A 17,613-nucleotide genomic window follows, 5' to 3' on the forward strand; every position below is an offset into this window, starting at 1 on the left:
TATGAATTTTTATGTATGTATTGACCTGTGTGTGCATGTAGGTTTGTGGTAGATCATGAATGAAAGGCATGATAAGTGTGTCTAGAAAAGGAAGAGAGTTATTGTTTTCAATCTCAGTGGTAAATTGGATACATTTGTGCTGTTTGTTCAGGTGACTTAGGAATGTATTTAATGTTTCATGGCCATTCGACTAAATGGCAAAAATATCATCAACATTTTCTTAATTATAAGTAAAGTAATTACTCCAACACGTGAGTTTGTGTATCCATAAATTCTTCACTATGAATGCTGCCCATCATGTAACCTTAAAAGAAAGAATTCCCATTTAAAGACAATCATAAACATAAATGACCATAGGTTGAATTCAAACCCACCGCTTCTTCTTTGGAGAGTGAGTGAACATGTTAATCACTCAGCCAACCAGGTTGGCAAATTGTATTCTCAATTTCTAAACTTTTTCTACAGAATCCAGAATATCATTGAATCATCACAATGTATTTCTTATACTAGGTCTAAATATCGAAATGTAATTGGATGACATAATGTTAAAATTATTATACAGTAATGGAATAACACAAGTTTGGAAAATATTTATTATTTATAGAATTTTCAGCTAAGTTTCATAGCCATTGTAAGCACAGTTGAAAAGAGATAAACACAATAAGAACAACACATAAAATTGCAAGTAGTACATGACTATATGCTATCAGATGCAGGAGGATAACTTCATTTACAAACTGTTAGAATTCAGAGAAATAAATTTAAATAAATATAAAATTTAGAAAACAGGAATGAGGAGTGTTATTTAAGATGACTTCCCAAAATTGGGAAAGTTTAAATGCAATAATTTTTGTTGAAGTTCAGACTGTGAATGTGAGCTTTAAAACTTTCTTTATATGATCTTTCAAAAAGGAAATCACTTTTATGTAGAACAGTTTTGTTTTAATGAATCCTATGCCTATTGGATAAGGCATAGCTAGCTAAAGTACACTTATCAGACTCTTGGAGCCAAATATACCCTTGATGTTCTAGATCAGTAGTTCCCAACTTTTTCCCACTTGTGTACCCCCTTTTAAACCCATTTCTATAAATATTACCCCTTGTTTTTAAAATAGCTGTTTTTAAATACTGACACTTTTGTTCAGTGCCTATCTCAATGTAAAATAGTGGAAATGAGGTAATGAGTTGGGAAAGGAAAATTACTACACTAAAAGTACAAACCACAGATTTAATTTTACAATATTCATAACACAGAAATAAGTTTAGCTTCATGCTAAATATTGATAATCATGACCAAGTATTTAACAAACTTTTGATTTATTATTATTAATAATATTTATTTGTTATCTGAAAAGTGTGTAATAGGGAGAAGAAGGTGCCGGAGAAATATGTCAGGTTGTTGCGGGAAATGTACAGAAATGTGAAGACAAGTGTTCGGACCTGTTTGGGACAGACAGAAAGTTTTCAAGTAACAGTTGGCTTGCATCAAGGGTCAGTATTAAGTCCATTTCTGTTTAATATTGTGATGGAGGTGGTAACAGAGGAGGTGAGAGAAGATGCACCTTGGACAATGTTGTATGCAGATGACATCTTGTTGTGTGTAGATGCACCTTGGACAATGTTGTATGCAGATGACATCTTGTTGTGTGTAGATTCAAGAGAAGAAGCAGGAACTAAACTGGAAAGATGGAGAAAAGTACTGGAAGAGAGAGGTATGAGACTGAGCAGAAGTAAGACAGAGTATATGTGTTGCGCAGTCGGCGGCGGCCAGGAGACAGATCTGGAGCTGGAAGGAAATGTCATCAGGAAGGTGAGAGACTTTAGATACTTAGGTTCAACAGTGGAAGAAGATGGAGGAGCTGAGAAGGAAGTGGGATGCAGGATACAAGCGGGTTGGAGGTACTGGAGGGAGATGGCTGGAGTGTTATGCGATAAGAGGGTGCCGATCAATCTGAAAGGCAAATTTATAGGACAGTAGTGAGGCCAGCTATGACATATGCTATAGAAACTGTAGCCCTGAGGAAAAATAACATCAGCAGGATGGAAGTAGCAGAGATGAGAATGCTTAGGTGGATGTGCGGTGTGACCAGAAAGGATCGTCTGAGAAATGACTATGTCAGGGGAACAGTGAAAGTTACGAACTTAGGAGCAAAAATACAGGAGGCAAGGTTGAGATGGTTTGGTCATGTGATGAGGAGGGAGGACGAATATGTGGGAAGAAGGGTCATGCAGATGGATGTGCAAGGAAGGCAGAAACGTGGGCAGCCAAAGAAGAGATGGAGGGAGCTGGTAGAAGAGGACTTGAAGATGAAGAACTTGGATGTGGTGACAGCCCAAGACAGGAAGGTGTGGAGGAGACTCATTACAAACAGTGACCCCACTTAAGTGGGAGAAGCTGCAGAAGAAGAAGAAGAAGATCCGAAAAGTGTGTAATAATTGGTATAGAGATCACTAGCCGATTTAAACGTTGTTGGTGAGATCGTTAAGCTTGCTTTGATGCACTTAGTTTCTTAAAATCAAGCTTTAAAGATGCAAGATACAGTCTTAAATCTGGACTTGCATTAAGCTTGTTGCGGTATTTGGCTGATATCTACCCAGAAGGTAATAAGATGCTTTCTTTTAAAATCAGAATTTAAAGAAGAATCAGTTGAAAGTTTGATTAGCTGCTCTTTTTCATTGATTGATAGTTTAGCTTCTTTGAAGAATTCTTCATTGAAAGGATCTGCAATCCAATTGTTTTCTTTTCCACGTTGAGGGAAGTACTTATAAAATACTAGGGGTCAGCGAGTGCTTGACCTAGTAATTACATCTGAGGATTTGGCTGTAACAAATATGACCACATTGCCACCAATCGGTGAGAGTGATCATAGGGTCTTAACTTGGGAGGTGGCTAAAGGTGCAGAATTTTCAATTAAGACAGGGTACATGTGGAATTATCAGTTCGGAAAGTATGACAAGCTTAGGAGTTTGATTGGTTCAGTGCCATGGCATGTACAACTGCAAGGACTAGAAGTTGATAGTGCATGGGAGGTAGTTAAGAAGTGTTTGCATGAAGCAATGGCTGACTGTATACCTAGAGTCCGAATAATAAATCAAGTAGGGGTTAAATGGATGAATAACACCATTAAGCTTGAGTTGCAAAAAAAGAAACAACTATGGAGGGAATTTAAGGAGAAGGGTGACCGGCAGGCACATGAACGGTATAAAGTGCAGGCCAGAAGGGTGACGAGTGTGGTAAGAAAAGCAAAAAAGGATTACGAAAGAACATTGGCCATGCAGGCTAAAGAGAATCCTAAACAGTTTTTTAGATATGTAGCAAGTAAAAGGAAAAATGTACATGGCAGATTGATTTTAAAGAATGCCGATGGTAGGGAGGTAACTGAATCAGTTGAGATAGTTGAGTTACTGAGTGAGCACTTTGCAAAAGTATATCATCAGGGTGGTGTCATTGCAGAAACGAATAAACCAGTAGATTATGTGGGAATTGTGGTTAATGAAGTGGAGGTGAGTAGTCTATTGCATAACCTCAATGTCAATACATCTGTGGGATTGGATGGTATACCAGCTCGTGTTGTACGAGAAGCAGCTAAAGAATTGTCAGTACCCTTGACCATTTTGTTTAATTTGAGTCTCGGGTCTGGGTTAGTCCCGAGCGGGTGGAAAGAAGGGAAAATAGTTCCACTGCATAAAGGTGGTTCCAAGACTGCTGTTGTAAATTACCGACCGATTAGCATATCAGGAATCATTGTCAAGGTCTTAGAGAAAATAGTCAAGAGGAAAATACAAGATTGGATAGAAGAAAATGGGATACTGTATCGGGGACAGAATGGTTGTGTGAAAGGTAGGTCATGCCTCAGTAACTTGCTCACGTATTATAACACAGTGACGGCTGAACTGGATAAGGGTAATGGGTTTACGGTGATTCTACTGGACCTTGCCAAGGCCTTTGACAGGATTCCACATGGAATTCTTATCAGTAAATTGCAGCATATGGGAATGGACATAGGGTTGGTGAGATGGATAGGAGGGTGGTTGACGGAGAGATATCAGAGAGTGGTTTACTCGAGAGTAGAGTCCACAAGACGGCCTGTGACTAGTGGTGTGCCACAAGGATCTGTTCTTGGACCACTGCTGTTTAATTTGTTCATAAATGATATAGGAAATGATCTGAGAGGAACAGTTCATTTGTTTGCGGATGATGCGAAGTTGGGTAGGGCAATAGTGAATGCAGATGACGTCAAAATTTTGCAGGATGATTTGGATAGATTGGAGGTCTGGGCTAAGGAGAATGGATGTCAGTTTAATGTGGCAAAATGTAAGGTTATGCATTTTGGGGTGAAAAGATTGGCGGCAGTTTACTGCATTGGTGGAACCGTGCTCCAGGAAATTGATGAGGCACGAGATTTAGGAGTGTTGGTAGATAAGGAATTGAAATTTAGGGGACACATTGCAAAAGTGACCAAAACAGCTCATCAAATCACTTGGTTGCTGAAGAATACGTTGACAAGCAGAGACAAGCAGGTTATTGTTCCTCTGTATCGAGCCTTGATAAGACCCCATCTAGACTACTGTGCTCAGATTTGGTCACCTAGGTTTCTTCTTGATGGGGAGGAGGTGGAGAGGATCCAGAGGCGAGTGACCAAGATGATAGCAGGTCTGTGGAATGAACCGTATGAGAACAGGTTGAGGATTTGTGGGTTGCAAAAATTGGTTGATAGGCAGAGAAGGGGAGATATGATTGAGACATTCAAATTACTGAAGGGTTTCTATAAAATTAATTCAGAAGATATTTTTGAGAACAGGGCTGGTTGTGGGAGGACTAGGGGACATCCATGGAAACTGGGCAAAAGTGTGGTTAGTAAAGGTGTTAGAGCTGGGTTCTTTACTTTTAGAGTAGTGAATGAGTGGAATGCGCTCCCTGAGTCTGTGGTGGATGCTGTGACAGTGAATGAGTTTAAGGCGAGGTATGATAGATACTGTATGAATGTCAAATAGTTGTGATGAATATGATTTGGGGCCTCCCTCGATGAGTCTAATGACTCCCTGGAGTTGCCCGCAGTAATAGTAATAGTAATAAAAGGACACTTTGAGACCTTACAAGTGACTTAAAATATTCTCTTTCATATTTTGGGATATGTGCGAGTCATTCTCAGATAAGAAATTGTGCAGAGTTTCAAAAACCTCAGGCTGAACTCTTTCAACACATGCTTTCCAAAAGTTCAGTTTTTTAATCATTGACTCAATTTTGTCAGTTACTTTGAATATAGTGATTGAGCTGTTTTGAAGTTCCAAGTTGAGTTTGTTTATTTCTAGAAAAATATCTGATAAATATGCAAGACTTTGAGGCCAATCACTTTCATGAAACTTTGGAGCAAGATGGAAACAATGGTCTTCAAAAAAAAAAATCTGGACTTCATGTCTAAGTTCAAACAACCATGTAAGTAATTTACCACGAGATAGCCACCTTAACTCCGTATGCAAAAGTAATGTGCTGTGAAGGCTGTTCATTTCTTCACACAGTGCTTTAAACAATCTGGAGTTTCGTGATTGTGACTTTATAAAATTTACAACTTTTACAGCCTCATCAAGAACATCTTTCAGTTCACTAGGAAAAGGCTTGGATGCAAGAGTTTGTTAATGAATGCAGCAGTGATCCGTGGTACATGGGGAGCTACTTCTTTAACTCGGCCGCTTAGGCCTATAAAACAACATGACATAGAATTGACTCCTTCAGTGCATACACCACAACAATTTGACCAACTAATGTCCTTTTCAATGAAATAACCATCGATCACATTAAAAATATCTTTGTCTGTGGTATGCTCTGTCAATGGGTAACAAAGCAACAGGTTTTCCTCAATTTCATTTTCTGTCAAGTACCTTGCAATAATGAGCAAAATAGATAAATCAGCAACATCTGCACTTTCATCAACCTGGATGGAAAAGAATTTTCTTTTTTAATTCTATCTACTACTGCAGCTTCAACATCGTCAGACATATCCTGAATTCTTCTAGACATTGTATTGTTTGAAAAAGATATAGTATCGATTTTGCAGACATGTTCTTTCCCAAACATACAAAAAACGGCATCCATAATACAAGGAGAAATTAAATCTTCAGCTATGGTGTGGTTTTTAACCACATTTAGCTATGTGATAAGCAATATGATAGGAAGCTCAACTGCATTCTCATTGTCTTTCTTTACTGATGTCATGTATGAAGTTACATCTGGACGCTTTCTAAGTGCTGAAAATAATGTATTTCTTTGTTTTTATACATAGGATGCTTAGTTTCTAAATGTTGCACGAGTAGAGAGGGTTTCATGTAACTGTTGGATAATACTTCCCTACGCACAACACACAAAGAGTTAAGACAGTCATCATCCCCTACAAATGAAAACTTATATTTAATATACTCTTCCTAGTATTTCCTTTTCTTCTCTGTAATACTGGAGGCACGTGCCTTTTTACTATCTCCTGGTGTGGGTGTACTCATAGCCGCGGACATGCGTTGAGAAGTACTTGCCAACGGGTTATAATCTACATCAAGTTTTGGTTTTGTAACCATTCCTGTTTTCAACCACTGATCCATAACTGACACACTTACAAATCACTGACAATAATAACTGAAACTACGTTAAACATTAAATAAAAAAACTACTTGAAAAGAATCACAATTAAAGACAATGCACTTGCTTATACTCAGTCAATAACTGAACTGATCAAACAGTCTGGCTACGGATGTATTTATATTTTTGGAGAAGTTTTAGAAAAGTCACAAATGGAAGTCAGTGGAAGGTTTGTTATTGCAAAGGTAATTTCTTAGTAACACATGATTGTTCTGGAAAGGAGGATGGTTGACAAAAGTGACGCATGAACTGTGCATAATGATTGGTAGAAGAGTGGTTTGGGGGAGGGGGTTCATAGCCACGCACTCACCAATCATCATTCACTAATGTGAGCTAGTTTTGAAGTGTCTCCATTAGTGGTGATTCAAACTTTACATTTATTGTTCCATAACTAACATTTTGCATTTTGTTTACTTGTTTTTCCACCATTACCGATTATTTTTTGTATACCCCTGAATGGCTCATCACGTACTCCCGGTGGTATGTGTACCACCGGTTGGGAACTGATGTTCTAGATGAATCTGAGCAGAATGACCTATCTGCTCATAATAACAAAGCTGCATGGACAAGGGATCCTGTAAAAATGAGCAAAGGAGCCTTCAAACCAAATGAAAACCAGTTTCTCCTTTCCCAACTTGCTACTCATACATGGCACTAATGTACCAAAGGCCGGTCAGCCAACCTTTCATGTATGGGCTAAAAATATATGTATATAAATTATTATTTTTTAAATAATAAAGAAATAAAGAAATAATAGTTTTTGAGGTGACATAAGATTACATGAGTTTCGGTTGGATTAACATGCAAGAAATTTTTTTTTGCAATAAATTTTCAAGTTTTTTCGAACTAATGACAGTTTATCTTCAATTGTGTTAAAGTCAGATGTTTTTGTTACTACAATAAAATCATCTTCATATAGAAAGCCTCTTGTGGCAAAGATGAATTGAAGAGTGGATTGACATAAGAGATCTTCAACCAATAACAACAGGTTTTCTCTGATTGTTTCTTGCATTTTCCATTGACCTTTTTGTTAAAGTTAAGAACAACATGTCTTCCAACTTCAGTAAGAAAGCATGTGAGTCTCTCCTTGGTAATGCTATAACCCTTGCTAAGGCAGAATTGGTTGATATTGATAGTAATATGCAGCAGTAAGGTCATCAGGATAATCAAAACTTGTATTAATCATCATCATCATCAAATTTCTGCCATGTACCCTCAAGGGGGTGTACAGGATATGATAGTACTACATGAAAAATTTACATCATTACTAACTTCCTATCTACAATTTTCTTCTAAATCAGACCTGTATTAATTTTCCTTTCAAACGTATCTTTGATAAACTGAAATTCATTATGAAGATTTGCTCATGTATTTTTTGTGAGGAAAGAGTAACAATTTTACTTCCTGTTTATTATTAAACCCTTTCGTAAGATTACGAAAGGGTTTCTTACATTTAAAAAAATATTTTGGTTACATCTATACATTGTTTTTTTTAGGACAGTGCACATTCGTATGGTGTAGCGGCAGCTTTATTAACAGTGACACGTGACATCCAAATACAGTGTCATTTTATTCAACTTAAATTTTTCCTGAAAATTTTGCTTTCAACGTTTTGGTGACCGGTGTTTGTTCACTATGATCATCTTGCCTTAGAAGCTGTGCATGTTTATGGGTTTTTGTCCATTTCTGATAACTTCAAATTTACAAGTTAAAAGTATATAACATATCCTATCCTATCCTTCTCACCTGTCCAAAGACTGGTTGAGTCCCCTCCTAATGAGGGGTTACTGGCATGTTAATGTAGCCGGTTTGCCACCCCTCTGCTGCATCTCCTAAGGGCGATATTCATGACTGTATCCGTGTGTGTGTGTTCGTGGGACTGGTTTGCCTGCTTGCAGGATGATGAACCCCAGATAAACTGGGGGGGGGGACCCTGCTGTCCACGCCCAAGACTAGATAACTTAGCTATGGCTGAGGAAGATCTTAAGTTCTTCACATCATCGTCGATGGGAATCGAACCTAGGATGCTCCTTCCCCAGGCATGTGGTTGCAAAGTGCATAGCCACTAGGCTAACCACACTGCACAACCATATGCCTGGAGAAGGAGTGTCCCCATTTGTGTCTCTTTATTTGAATTAAATTAGCAAATATGTACAGTATTTAAAAATGACTATTTACAATACAGAACATAACTGAAATGATGTATCGTCTCAGCATAGGGTCTCCTGGTTGCTAGTGTACATTTTCCATCAGTCTACAGATATGATGAATGATGGAAAATTGATTATTCTTTCAATGACGATTGCCACTCCATTGATAGCCATCTTTCTGTTGTTGAGAACCAGTGCACTGGATCCTCACCCTGTTCTCATTATTCAGTTGTGAAGGTAGAGGATGCTCTGATCATTTTTTGACAGACACACTACTTTTTTGGCCACTTTTGAGCATATCGTCTCATGCATTTTATGAGTTGTTTTAAGTTTTTGATAAATTACTTCTTCTGTATCTTCAGCTCACAAAAATCAAATAATTTATTCTTTGATAATACCACCTGAGTTGCTATGTTTCACATAATTCATTCACCAAAAGAATTTATTAATCATGGTAAAATACCACACTCTAATAAGTTTGTTTATAGTTGCATGTGCATTCAGCAGCAGGATCAACTTAAAAAAATATAATGAAGCCTTGTAGATACTTTTTGACTTATTATTGTTTATTAACAATATGATAATATGTATAAGTATGTATTATATAATAAAGAGAATTCTTGAATTTATTTTTGCAGTCTGAAGATTCATCATTTCCTAAATCACATGGGATAATGTTGGCTGTATTAGGAGTGTTAGGAGGTGTTGACAAAAGAATTCGACTTGGTGGCCAAGTTATGATTGAAGAAAGAGGAATAGGAACAGTGTCAAAAATATCACCAGTAGGAAAAATTGGAGTCCACATTCATGATCAAAGAGCACTTCAGAAATATTCACTTGTCCAGTTGACTTCCGTATGTAGAAATTAGTTTTTGATTTCTTTTAATTTAATTTTGCTTAATTTATTTTATTATTGAAAGAGAATAAAATTGCAAATAAGGAAATCAGCCTGTGGCTACATGATTGTCACTTGCTGATTAGCATAGCTTAGCTTAGGTTTTAGTTGGGGGGGGGGGGAAGCTTTTCTCTTAGTCTTCTATTCCAACATGTTTCATGACTCATTCTTTAAGGAGTAGGAAATTAGAATCTCCATCATTCTGAAATCCATGGCAAATGCTAACAAGTTGTGCTATTTTTTATAAGTTTTGAAGTGTCTCCATTAGCAGTGATTCAAACTTAACATTTATTGTTCCATAACTAACGTTTTGCATTTTGTACGGTTTCTTTTTCTTATCCTTTCTTGGTATTTCTTATTAGTAAAAGGTATAAAAGTACAGTAGATGTCTACTATAGCAAACCTGTAGTGATCATAGAAATTGTTTAATTCTAGTTCAGTATAGCAGATTTAGAAGGAAAAACAACTGTTCCCCTCCCACTAATTTCAAGAAATAAATATTCAAGAAAGTGTTGACTGGCATTGAGTTTGGATGCCTATAGCTCCTTGAATTTCTCTCACACCAAGCTTTAGCAGATCTGTTAGGATCATCACCACCACTTCTCCTCCCCCCACCCCTCACTTTCCTCCCAAAAAGTTCATCGATCCTTCATTTACTTACCTGCATGCATTGCACAGTTTCAAGTATTGGTAGCTGGCAAGTATGAAATATTTTAAACTTTCAATTGCTAAAGAATAAACTGGATTTTTTTGTAACCATATAATTTTATATGGTTACAAAACATCATATGGTTAGTACTGTCTTATTTCAATAAAAAAAAAATTCAGATTTTAACTTATGGATATCACTTATCTTTGTATTAGACCTTTTGTAGTGACAGGAGTGTAAATCAAACTTATATTGATGGTAGAAGAAAACATCCAGATTCTGTAGAATATAGCACAAAAAAAGGATAAAGAAAATAAATAAAAATAGAAAAGAGACAATCAAGATCAGAATTTTGATGACCACAATTTTATAGTGCATATTGCTACTTAAGAAAAAACACTAATAAATGCCCAGTGTTTTATAGCCAATACCACCTATCTTCTACTGAAGGATGATACATTTTGAGAGAAGCTGTATATGAAGTCATTTAAACAAAAGCAAATGGCAGGAAATCATATGATACAGAAGAATACAAAGCATTTATAGGAAACACAAAATGACAACATGAAAGAGTACAAATTCAAACAGTAATCGAAGAAGTCAAGAAAGAAGAGAACTAGAAAAGTATGACATTATAACACTTGAAAATCAGAATTAACAATTAATTTCATCATTTTAAATATGTTACAATACCTTAAATTACTGTTATTAACATTACCCCACAGGTTTAAAATGCTCATTATAGGAGGTCATTGCTGTCATCACACAAAGAGAGAGATAATCAAACTGATTCATTGTTTCTACATTGAGGGTACTATCAGGAATGCATTCTACTTACTAATCGCTCTCCATGCAGAGAATTTCTTCCTCATATCATAGAGCTTCCAAAGATTGGTTTTTGTTCTACCATGTCTCCTTCCATTTTATGGAAAATCTCCTCCACATTAATCTGGTAACAATCTCTCCCTAATGTATATTTTTTACTCATCTCTCTCTCTCCATCCCTCCTCCTATTCACAAGGTTCAGAAAATAGCTTTCTATCAGTCTATCTTCATATCTCATATTCCAGAGATCTCATCCCACTTTAGTCAGTCTTCTGTGGGTCTTTTCCAAGATATTTTCATCCTCTTGAAAAACTAAGTGACAGATCTACACACGATAGTCCTTTAGTGGTTTGATCAATAACTTCTACAATGCAGCCATTACTTCTTTGCTTCTATATGTCAAAGTCTAAATATTTTTTTTTTTTTTTACTTTACTGCAAATTAAATTAAACTCCCCAAGAATTATATTCTTAGTTTAATCCTTTATCCAAGTGTAAGCAAACAAAGTTTGCACATGAAGTAACTTCACAACTGGGCAACTTGTATATAGACGCTGATGACTTCACATTGATTATTAGTATCCCATAATGGGCAAAGGATAAAACAAGAATATAATTTCTTGGCAGGTTTAATTTGCAACTAAGTGATAAACTTTCTACATCTATCTCTAATCCATCCAGAGCATTTTAATAATAATATGATACACATTTTTACTATTTGTAAATGGGAAATATGCAGAAGTATGCAACTTCTGCATTAATTCAACTTTGGTATCTTTCTGTTTCTGGCTCCTGCTGATGAGACGACACCTCAGAATTTCGGTAAAATAAGTACTTTGGATGAATACGTAAGTTTCTGTGGTCTGGAAGTTCTCTAGAAAGCTTCCAGTATCGAGACCATGTTTTGACATAAATAACAAGTTTAATAAAGTAAACAAATAAGTTTCATAAATCATCAAACCTACTTCGTTGGGAGTATTACAAAAGTTAAAAAAAAAATTCTAGAAACAATTACACATATTAGATGTTATTGGAACTTCACAATTGGTATGAGAGCAGACTTGAAGCACTCTGAGAGAAACCAACATTACACCCAACTTTACAAATCATGTATTCATATCTGACACCCAGTGCTAAGTAATCTATACAGTGCACAGTGACTTTAACAATAGTACTCTTCTCACCATCTTCATAATGCCTCTAAAAGCAATCACTATAATGATATTTACTAAAATAAAATTTTATACTTGATTTATGATGACTTAATTTTTATAATTTTTGCATTGCCAAACTAAAGCCTTTTGGCTCCTTATTATAGTAAATACCTTTACGCACCAGCCAAGAGTTTGTTTACGAAAAATACACCTCTCCGACGTTTCAAGTTCCTTAGTGTTGAGAGTTTTTAGTCTTTTAAGGATTCTGCCTGGTCTCTGACGAGAGCCAACCAGTTTGAAACAGCTGTCAGGCCAGTGAAACCTATAGAAAAATGGACCAAATTAGAAAGCGAATATATGGACACCTGGGCATCGTGCATGTTTTCTGTGCTAAGGTGACTCGTAAATGCCGGTGGGTGTATTCCTGTAAGCTCTGGTCAACTTATTTTTACAAAACTTTCATAGTTTCTACATTCGGCTTTGAAATAATGCTGGATCTAATATCCACTTGATTTTTATAACTATAATGATATATTGATTAAACACACATATAGGTTTCAAACCCATCTTCTCATTATATCTTAATTTTTTTATATTCCATTGTGTTGCATATCTGTATGCTTTGCCTCCCCCGTGATATGTGTGTGTGGATTGGTGTTATATCCTGTTCTTCTGTGTTGTATATCAAAAGTTTTGTTTTTGTAACTTGAATATTTTACTTTTTATGGCATGCTATTTTTTTAGTTCTGTTTATACTTATAACCAACTTTATCATTCAGTAAGTTTTGTCCAAATCAAGTATTCCCCATTACACAGCACTTCAGCACTGTACCCTACTTACTATATCCAGAATGCTTCTATAATGACATGAAATCCAAGATTTCCCCTATATATGTGTGTGAGTAAGTAGATACCACAGTGGAGATGGCAAACAGATTTAATGATAAGAGGTGGGTTACATCCAACAGAATTGTATCCTGTCCAACACTATCTTCAAAGAATCTTAAGTTTCTTTATCTTTAAGACAATATTGATGTAGTTTATCCAAGTTTTTCACTCCTAGTTATGCTCATATAAGCAGAACTAGGAGTCAACGAGGAGACTTGGTTGCTATATGGATATTATAGTCATCAGATGATTTTTTTGGATCATGTTTCCATTGATACCAGATTTCTTTATCTCCAGATATGACTGCACTGGGGGGAGGAGTTGACATTTTCATAGTTATTCCACTGACATCAAAAAAAGCACTAAATTATGTGAAACAGTTGGCAAAGCTCAGATGTCAACTTCTTCAAAGTTGCAAAGCAGTTGACACCAACTTTTATAAATATACATGTGTGTGGGTGTACACATATCTATATTTTTTACACTAAAGCCAATTCTTTTATCAACTTCCTTGAGAAGTTATAACATTCTAAGTATGCAATTTTAAGTGCTCTATTTGCTTTAATCATCCATAATTTATCTTCTGATAACTGTAAAAATTTAAATAACTGCACATTTAAGCATTTCAGGTTTAATATCAACTACTATTTCAAGATATAATGTTAGAAGTTTCAAATGAAAAAAACATATTTTAGGTAAATCCACCTGAATTTAAACTGGAAGGGCTTCTTCATACTGAAGAAATAATAAGAGTCTGGGCATCTCTAATAAGCACTGCTGCATCCATCACCCCAAGAACGGAAATCCATCCAAGAGGTTACATGTCACAGTCCACTCCTCTTACATCTTATAAAGGTAAGTTTTTCTGTAATTTTCAAATTTAGTATGCAATATTAACACTATTTATACTGAATTATGTTAAAATTCAATATAAATAGTATTAATATCCTTAAATTATAGCTTAAAATGTTCAGAAAAAAAATGCAGTATCATTGGCTGAAAGCATATTTTAAATGTCCAATTTTTGTTTGTGCCAACAGTAGTTAGCTGCAAAATAATTAAATAAAAAATAATTAAAAAAAAATGCAGTATCATTGGCTGAAAGCATATTTTAAACGTCCAATTTTTGTTTGTGCCAACAGTAGTTAGCTGCAAAATAATTAAATAAAAAATAATAAAATAAATGAATAGATTCCATCAGATGACCAAAAATATTTTGATCTTCTCTGATGGTATCTGGCCAGTTGCTCTAAACTTGTTTACTCTACAGATAACCTTATTTTATGTTGCTTCTTTCTCCAGCATTCAGTTTGCAGGTCAGCCTGTATCCATCCTTTTCCTAACTAGGGGGATAAACCTTATCATTCAAAACTTTTATCATCTCTGACTAAAATAATGAAAAAAATTCATTGATACTCACTAATTCAAAGCCTACCAGCTTATTAGATGTCACTAATATTATATTTTCTCATTCTCTCTCTCTCTACTGAATCTTTTTTGTCTTATCACTTACCTCTGGATATATGTGATTGGATTGAAGTAGTTTGAGCTAGTGACCTTGATATTTCCAGCTATATGCATGATTAAAGTTTAATGATTCCATTGAATTTGTTATTCAGAACATTAAACTGTTATTCAGTAACACTAGAATCTGAGGAAAAATTAATCTGGTTTGAAACACATTATTTTGTAATGACACTGGTCATCTATGTAACACTATCTACATAAAATGTTACACAAGATTTCTCAGTATATCTGGTTCATATGTATGCTTGGCTTTAGCCAGGCTTCTGGTTTCACTTATCTGAGTATCTGCTAGGTGAGGGAAAATTTCCCCAAATTTTGGGCACTTTCTATCATTCATGGAAAAGACTGCATGGTAACTGACAAAGAACAGACATAGACATTTGAATCTGTTTTATGGAAAATTGTTAGAGAATCTATATTGGATTTTGTGTATAGCAGGGGTGTTCAACCCGTCGATCGTGGAGTGATTTTTGGTCGATCTCTTGTGTATTTCTCCTTACTTACAAATTTAATTAAAACTGAAAACATAATATTTTATTTATCATTATTTTGTATTATTTTTAATTCACTTTAAGTGTATTGCTATTGTTTATTTATTTTTCATTAAAATTGTCAAATCAGTAATTTTCTTATAAGTCCGGGTAAATGAATTAATTTGGATCAGTGGAAGTCAAACAGCGAGCTGAGTGAATACGATTATAAGCAAAGTGTAAAAACTCGATTGTAGCTTAAATATTAAATATTCCAAAGCACATTACATCGATTTTTTACTTAGGTTAAGTCCCATGTGAATATTTTAAAAAAATAAACTTTGTCTCGGTATAGTTTGTATTAGATGTTTTTGTAAATAACTCTTTTGAAGCTAACTGTATATACTGCTTTAATAAGAATATGTTAGAGCGTTAAAAACAAAGGTAATGTTTTTGTCGCCGAAGCTGTACATGGTGGCATCAAAAAGATTGTTATTGAAACTTGTATGTATGAGAAAGGCTTGCAGGCTTTAAGTGTAAACATCTCCGAAGTCAGTCAAACAACTTTCCAATGGCCGGCAACTTACAATCAAAAGAAAGTGGAGGAGAACAAAAGGCATGCCGAATTTGAAACTTAAGATGAAAGACTCATCCTGATTCTTTGGGGTTGCCAAACTTCATGTGAGGTCTCAGAGGAGGCCTAATAAAAAGGGACTGAAGCAAGCAGAAGGGGTCCCGGTCCAGAGTCGCCATCAGAGAGACTGCCCGGATCTACATTGCTTGAGAGAGGAGCTTCTCGGTTCAAGATGTCGCTAGAGAGAGACTACTTCTAGGCTGCAGACAAGGTTTCAAATTGCTGAAAGGAAGAGTTCCAATTGCCGGAGAAAAGTTTCCAGGCCAGGTTAATGTCAGACATTCACCAGTGTGTTGTGTTTTCGTTACAATTTGATGAATCAAACGACTTCACTGATATTGCTCAGTTAATGGTATTAATTGCATGGTATTTCAAGATTATTCAAGTAAAGAAGAACTTTTGAAAATTATACCATTATTGGGAAGGACTAGGGGAGAAGACATTTTTTCTGCATTTGATGAATTTGTGAAACAACACAAACTTCCGCTTTTTAAACTTGTGTCTATTACTACTGATGGTGCTCCTGCCATGATAGGTAATAAATCAGGCTTCATTTCATTATGTAAAAACGATGACAAATATCCAGATTTTTTAACGTACCACCGTATTATTCACCAACAAGTACTGTGTAGTAAAAGATTAAACACAAAAGATTTTTGGATATTACATTTTAAATTGTAAATTCTGTTCGAGGAAAAGCCCTGCAATGGCGGTTATTTAAATTACAGGCAGATGATGATAGGGAACTTCTGTTGTACAATAATGTTTGCTGGCTCAGCAGAAATCAATTTTTAGAAAGATTTCTTGTATTAATTAACGATATAAAAAATTTTCTTGATGAAAAAGGAGATAATTATCCACAATTGAGTGATAAAAGATGGTTATTACACTTATCATTTTTAGTTGATTTCTGTACGAAATTAAGCAATTTAAATTTAGAGTTACAAGGCCGAGATAAAAATTTAATTGACATGTTAAGTTCAATAAAAACTTTCCAACAACACTTACTTTTATTAAAGAAAAATATAAATGACTGCAAATTTAGACATCTCCCATATTTATTAAAATTTTTTGAACAAAATCAAGAAATGCTTTGCTATGATTTAAAAGAATTTATTCGTGAAATAGAATTAGTTGAGGAAGAAGTAAATTCAAGATTTAAAGATTTTAATAAAACTGAAATGATTGTATCTTTTATCAATAATCCATTTCAAGAAAACTTGAACATCACAGAAATTTCAAATAAAATTAGTGGGCTGTTTGATATAAACCAAGCTGAAGTAGAACTTGAGATAATAAACATTCAGAACAGTTTACATTTAAAATCAATAAACAATGAAGTCATTTGGAAGTATGCACATGAAAAATTCCCAATATTAACTAATATTGCGTGAAAAATTCTGTCGTGTTTCGGATCGACATACTTGTCAGAATCCGCTTTTTCAAATATGACTGTCATAAAAAATCGATTAAGAAACCAAATTACAAATGATCATTTGGATGATTGTCTGCGATTGGCCACTTCTTCATATCAACTTGACTGAAAATATTGCGAGGTCCAAACAATGCCAAATTTCACATTAACTTTTTTTTTTTTTTAATCAACCAACATTTCCTGTAACTTGTGAGTTTGTAATCGATCTGGTGCTTTTTCTAACTTTGGTTTTCCAAAATAGAGAAATAAATATTTTATTCCAATATATTTGTGTTTTGTTTTTTGTTGTATTAAAATAATTAAAAGTGATAAATAAATTTTTAAATGCACAAATAAAGTTTTTAGTTCTGTATTTTTTT

The 17,613-nt window shown here is 35.0% G+C and overlaps 1 protein-coding gene across 1 annotated transcript in view; it reads left to right on the top strand.

Annotated features, from left to right (window-relative positions):
- LOC150100278 (putative HERC2-like protein 3) overlaps nt 1-17,613 on the top strand; it is a 136,117-nt gene that overhangs the window by 79,021 nt on the left and 39,483 nt on the right. Inside the window, exons 10-11 of the mRNA XM_090402624.1 lie at nt 9,417-9,632; nt 13,884-14,043. Of these exons, the coding sequence (XP_090258750.1) occupies nt 9,417-9,632; nt 13,884-14,043 (376 nt within the window). The remainder of the gene's footprint in view (nt 1-9,416; nt 9,633-13,883; nt 14,044-17,613) is intronic.

Source organism: Typopeltis vanoorti, chromosome 13 (genome assembly GCF_054136105.1).
Source record: "Typopeltis vanoorti isolate ZY-2024b chromosome 13, IOZ_Tvanoo_1.0, whole genome shotgun sequence".
In the NCBI taxonomy this organism is placed as follows: Eukaryota; Metazoa; Arthropoda; class Arachnida; order Uropygi; family Thelyphonidae; genus Typopeltis; species Typopeltis vanoorti.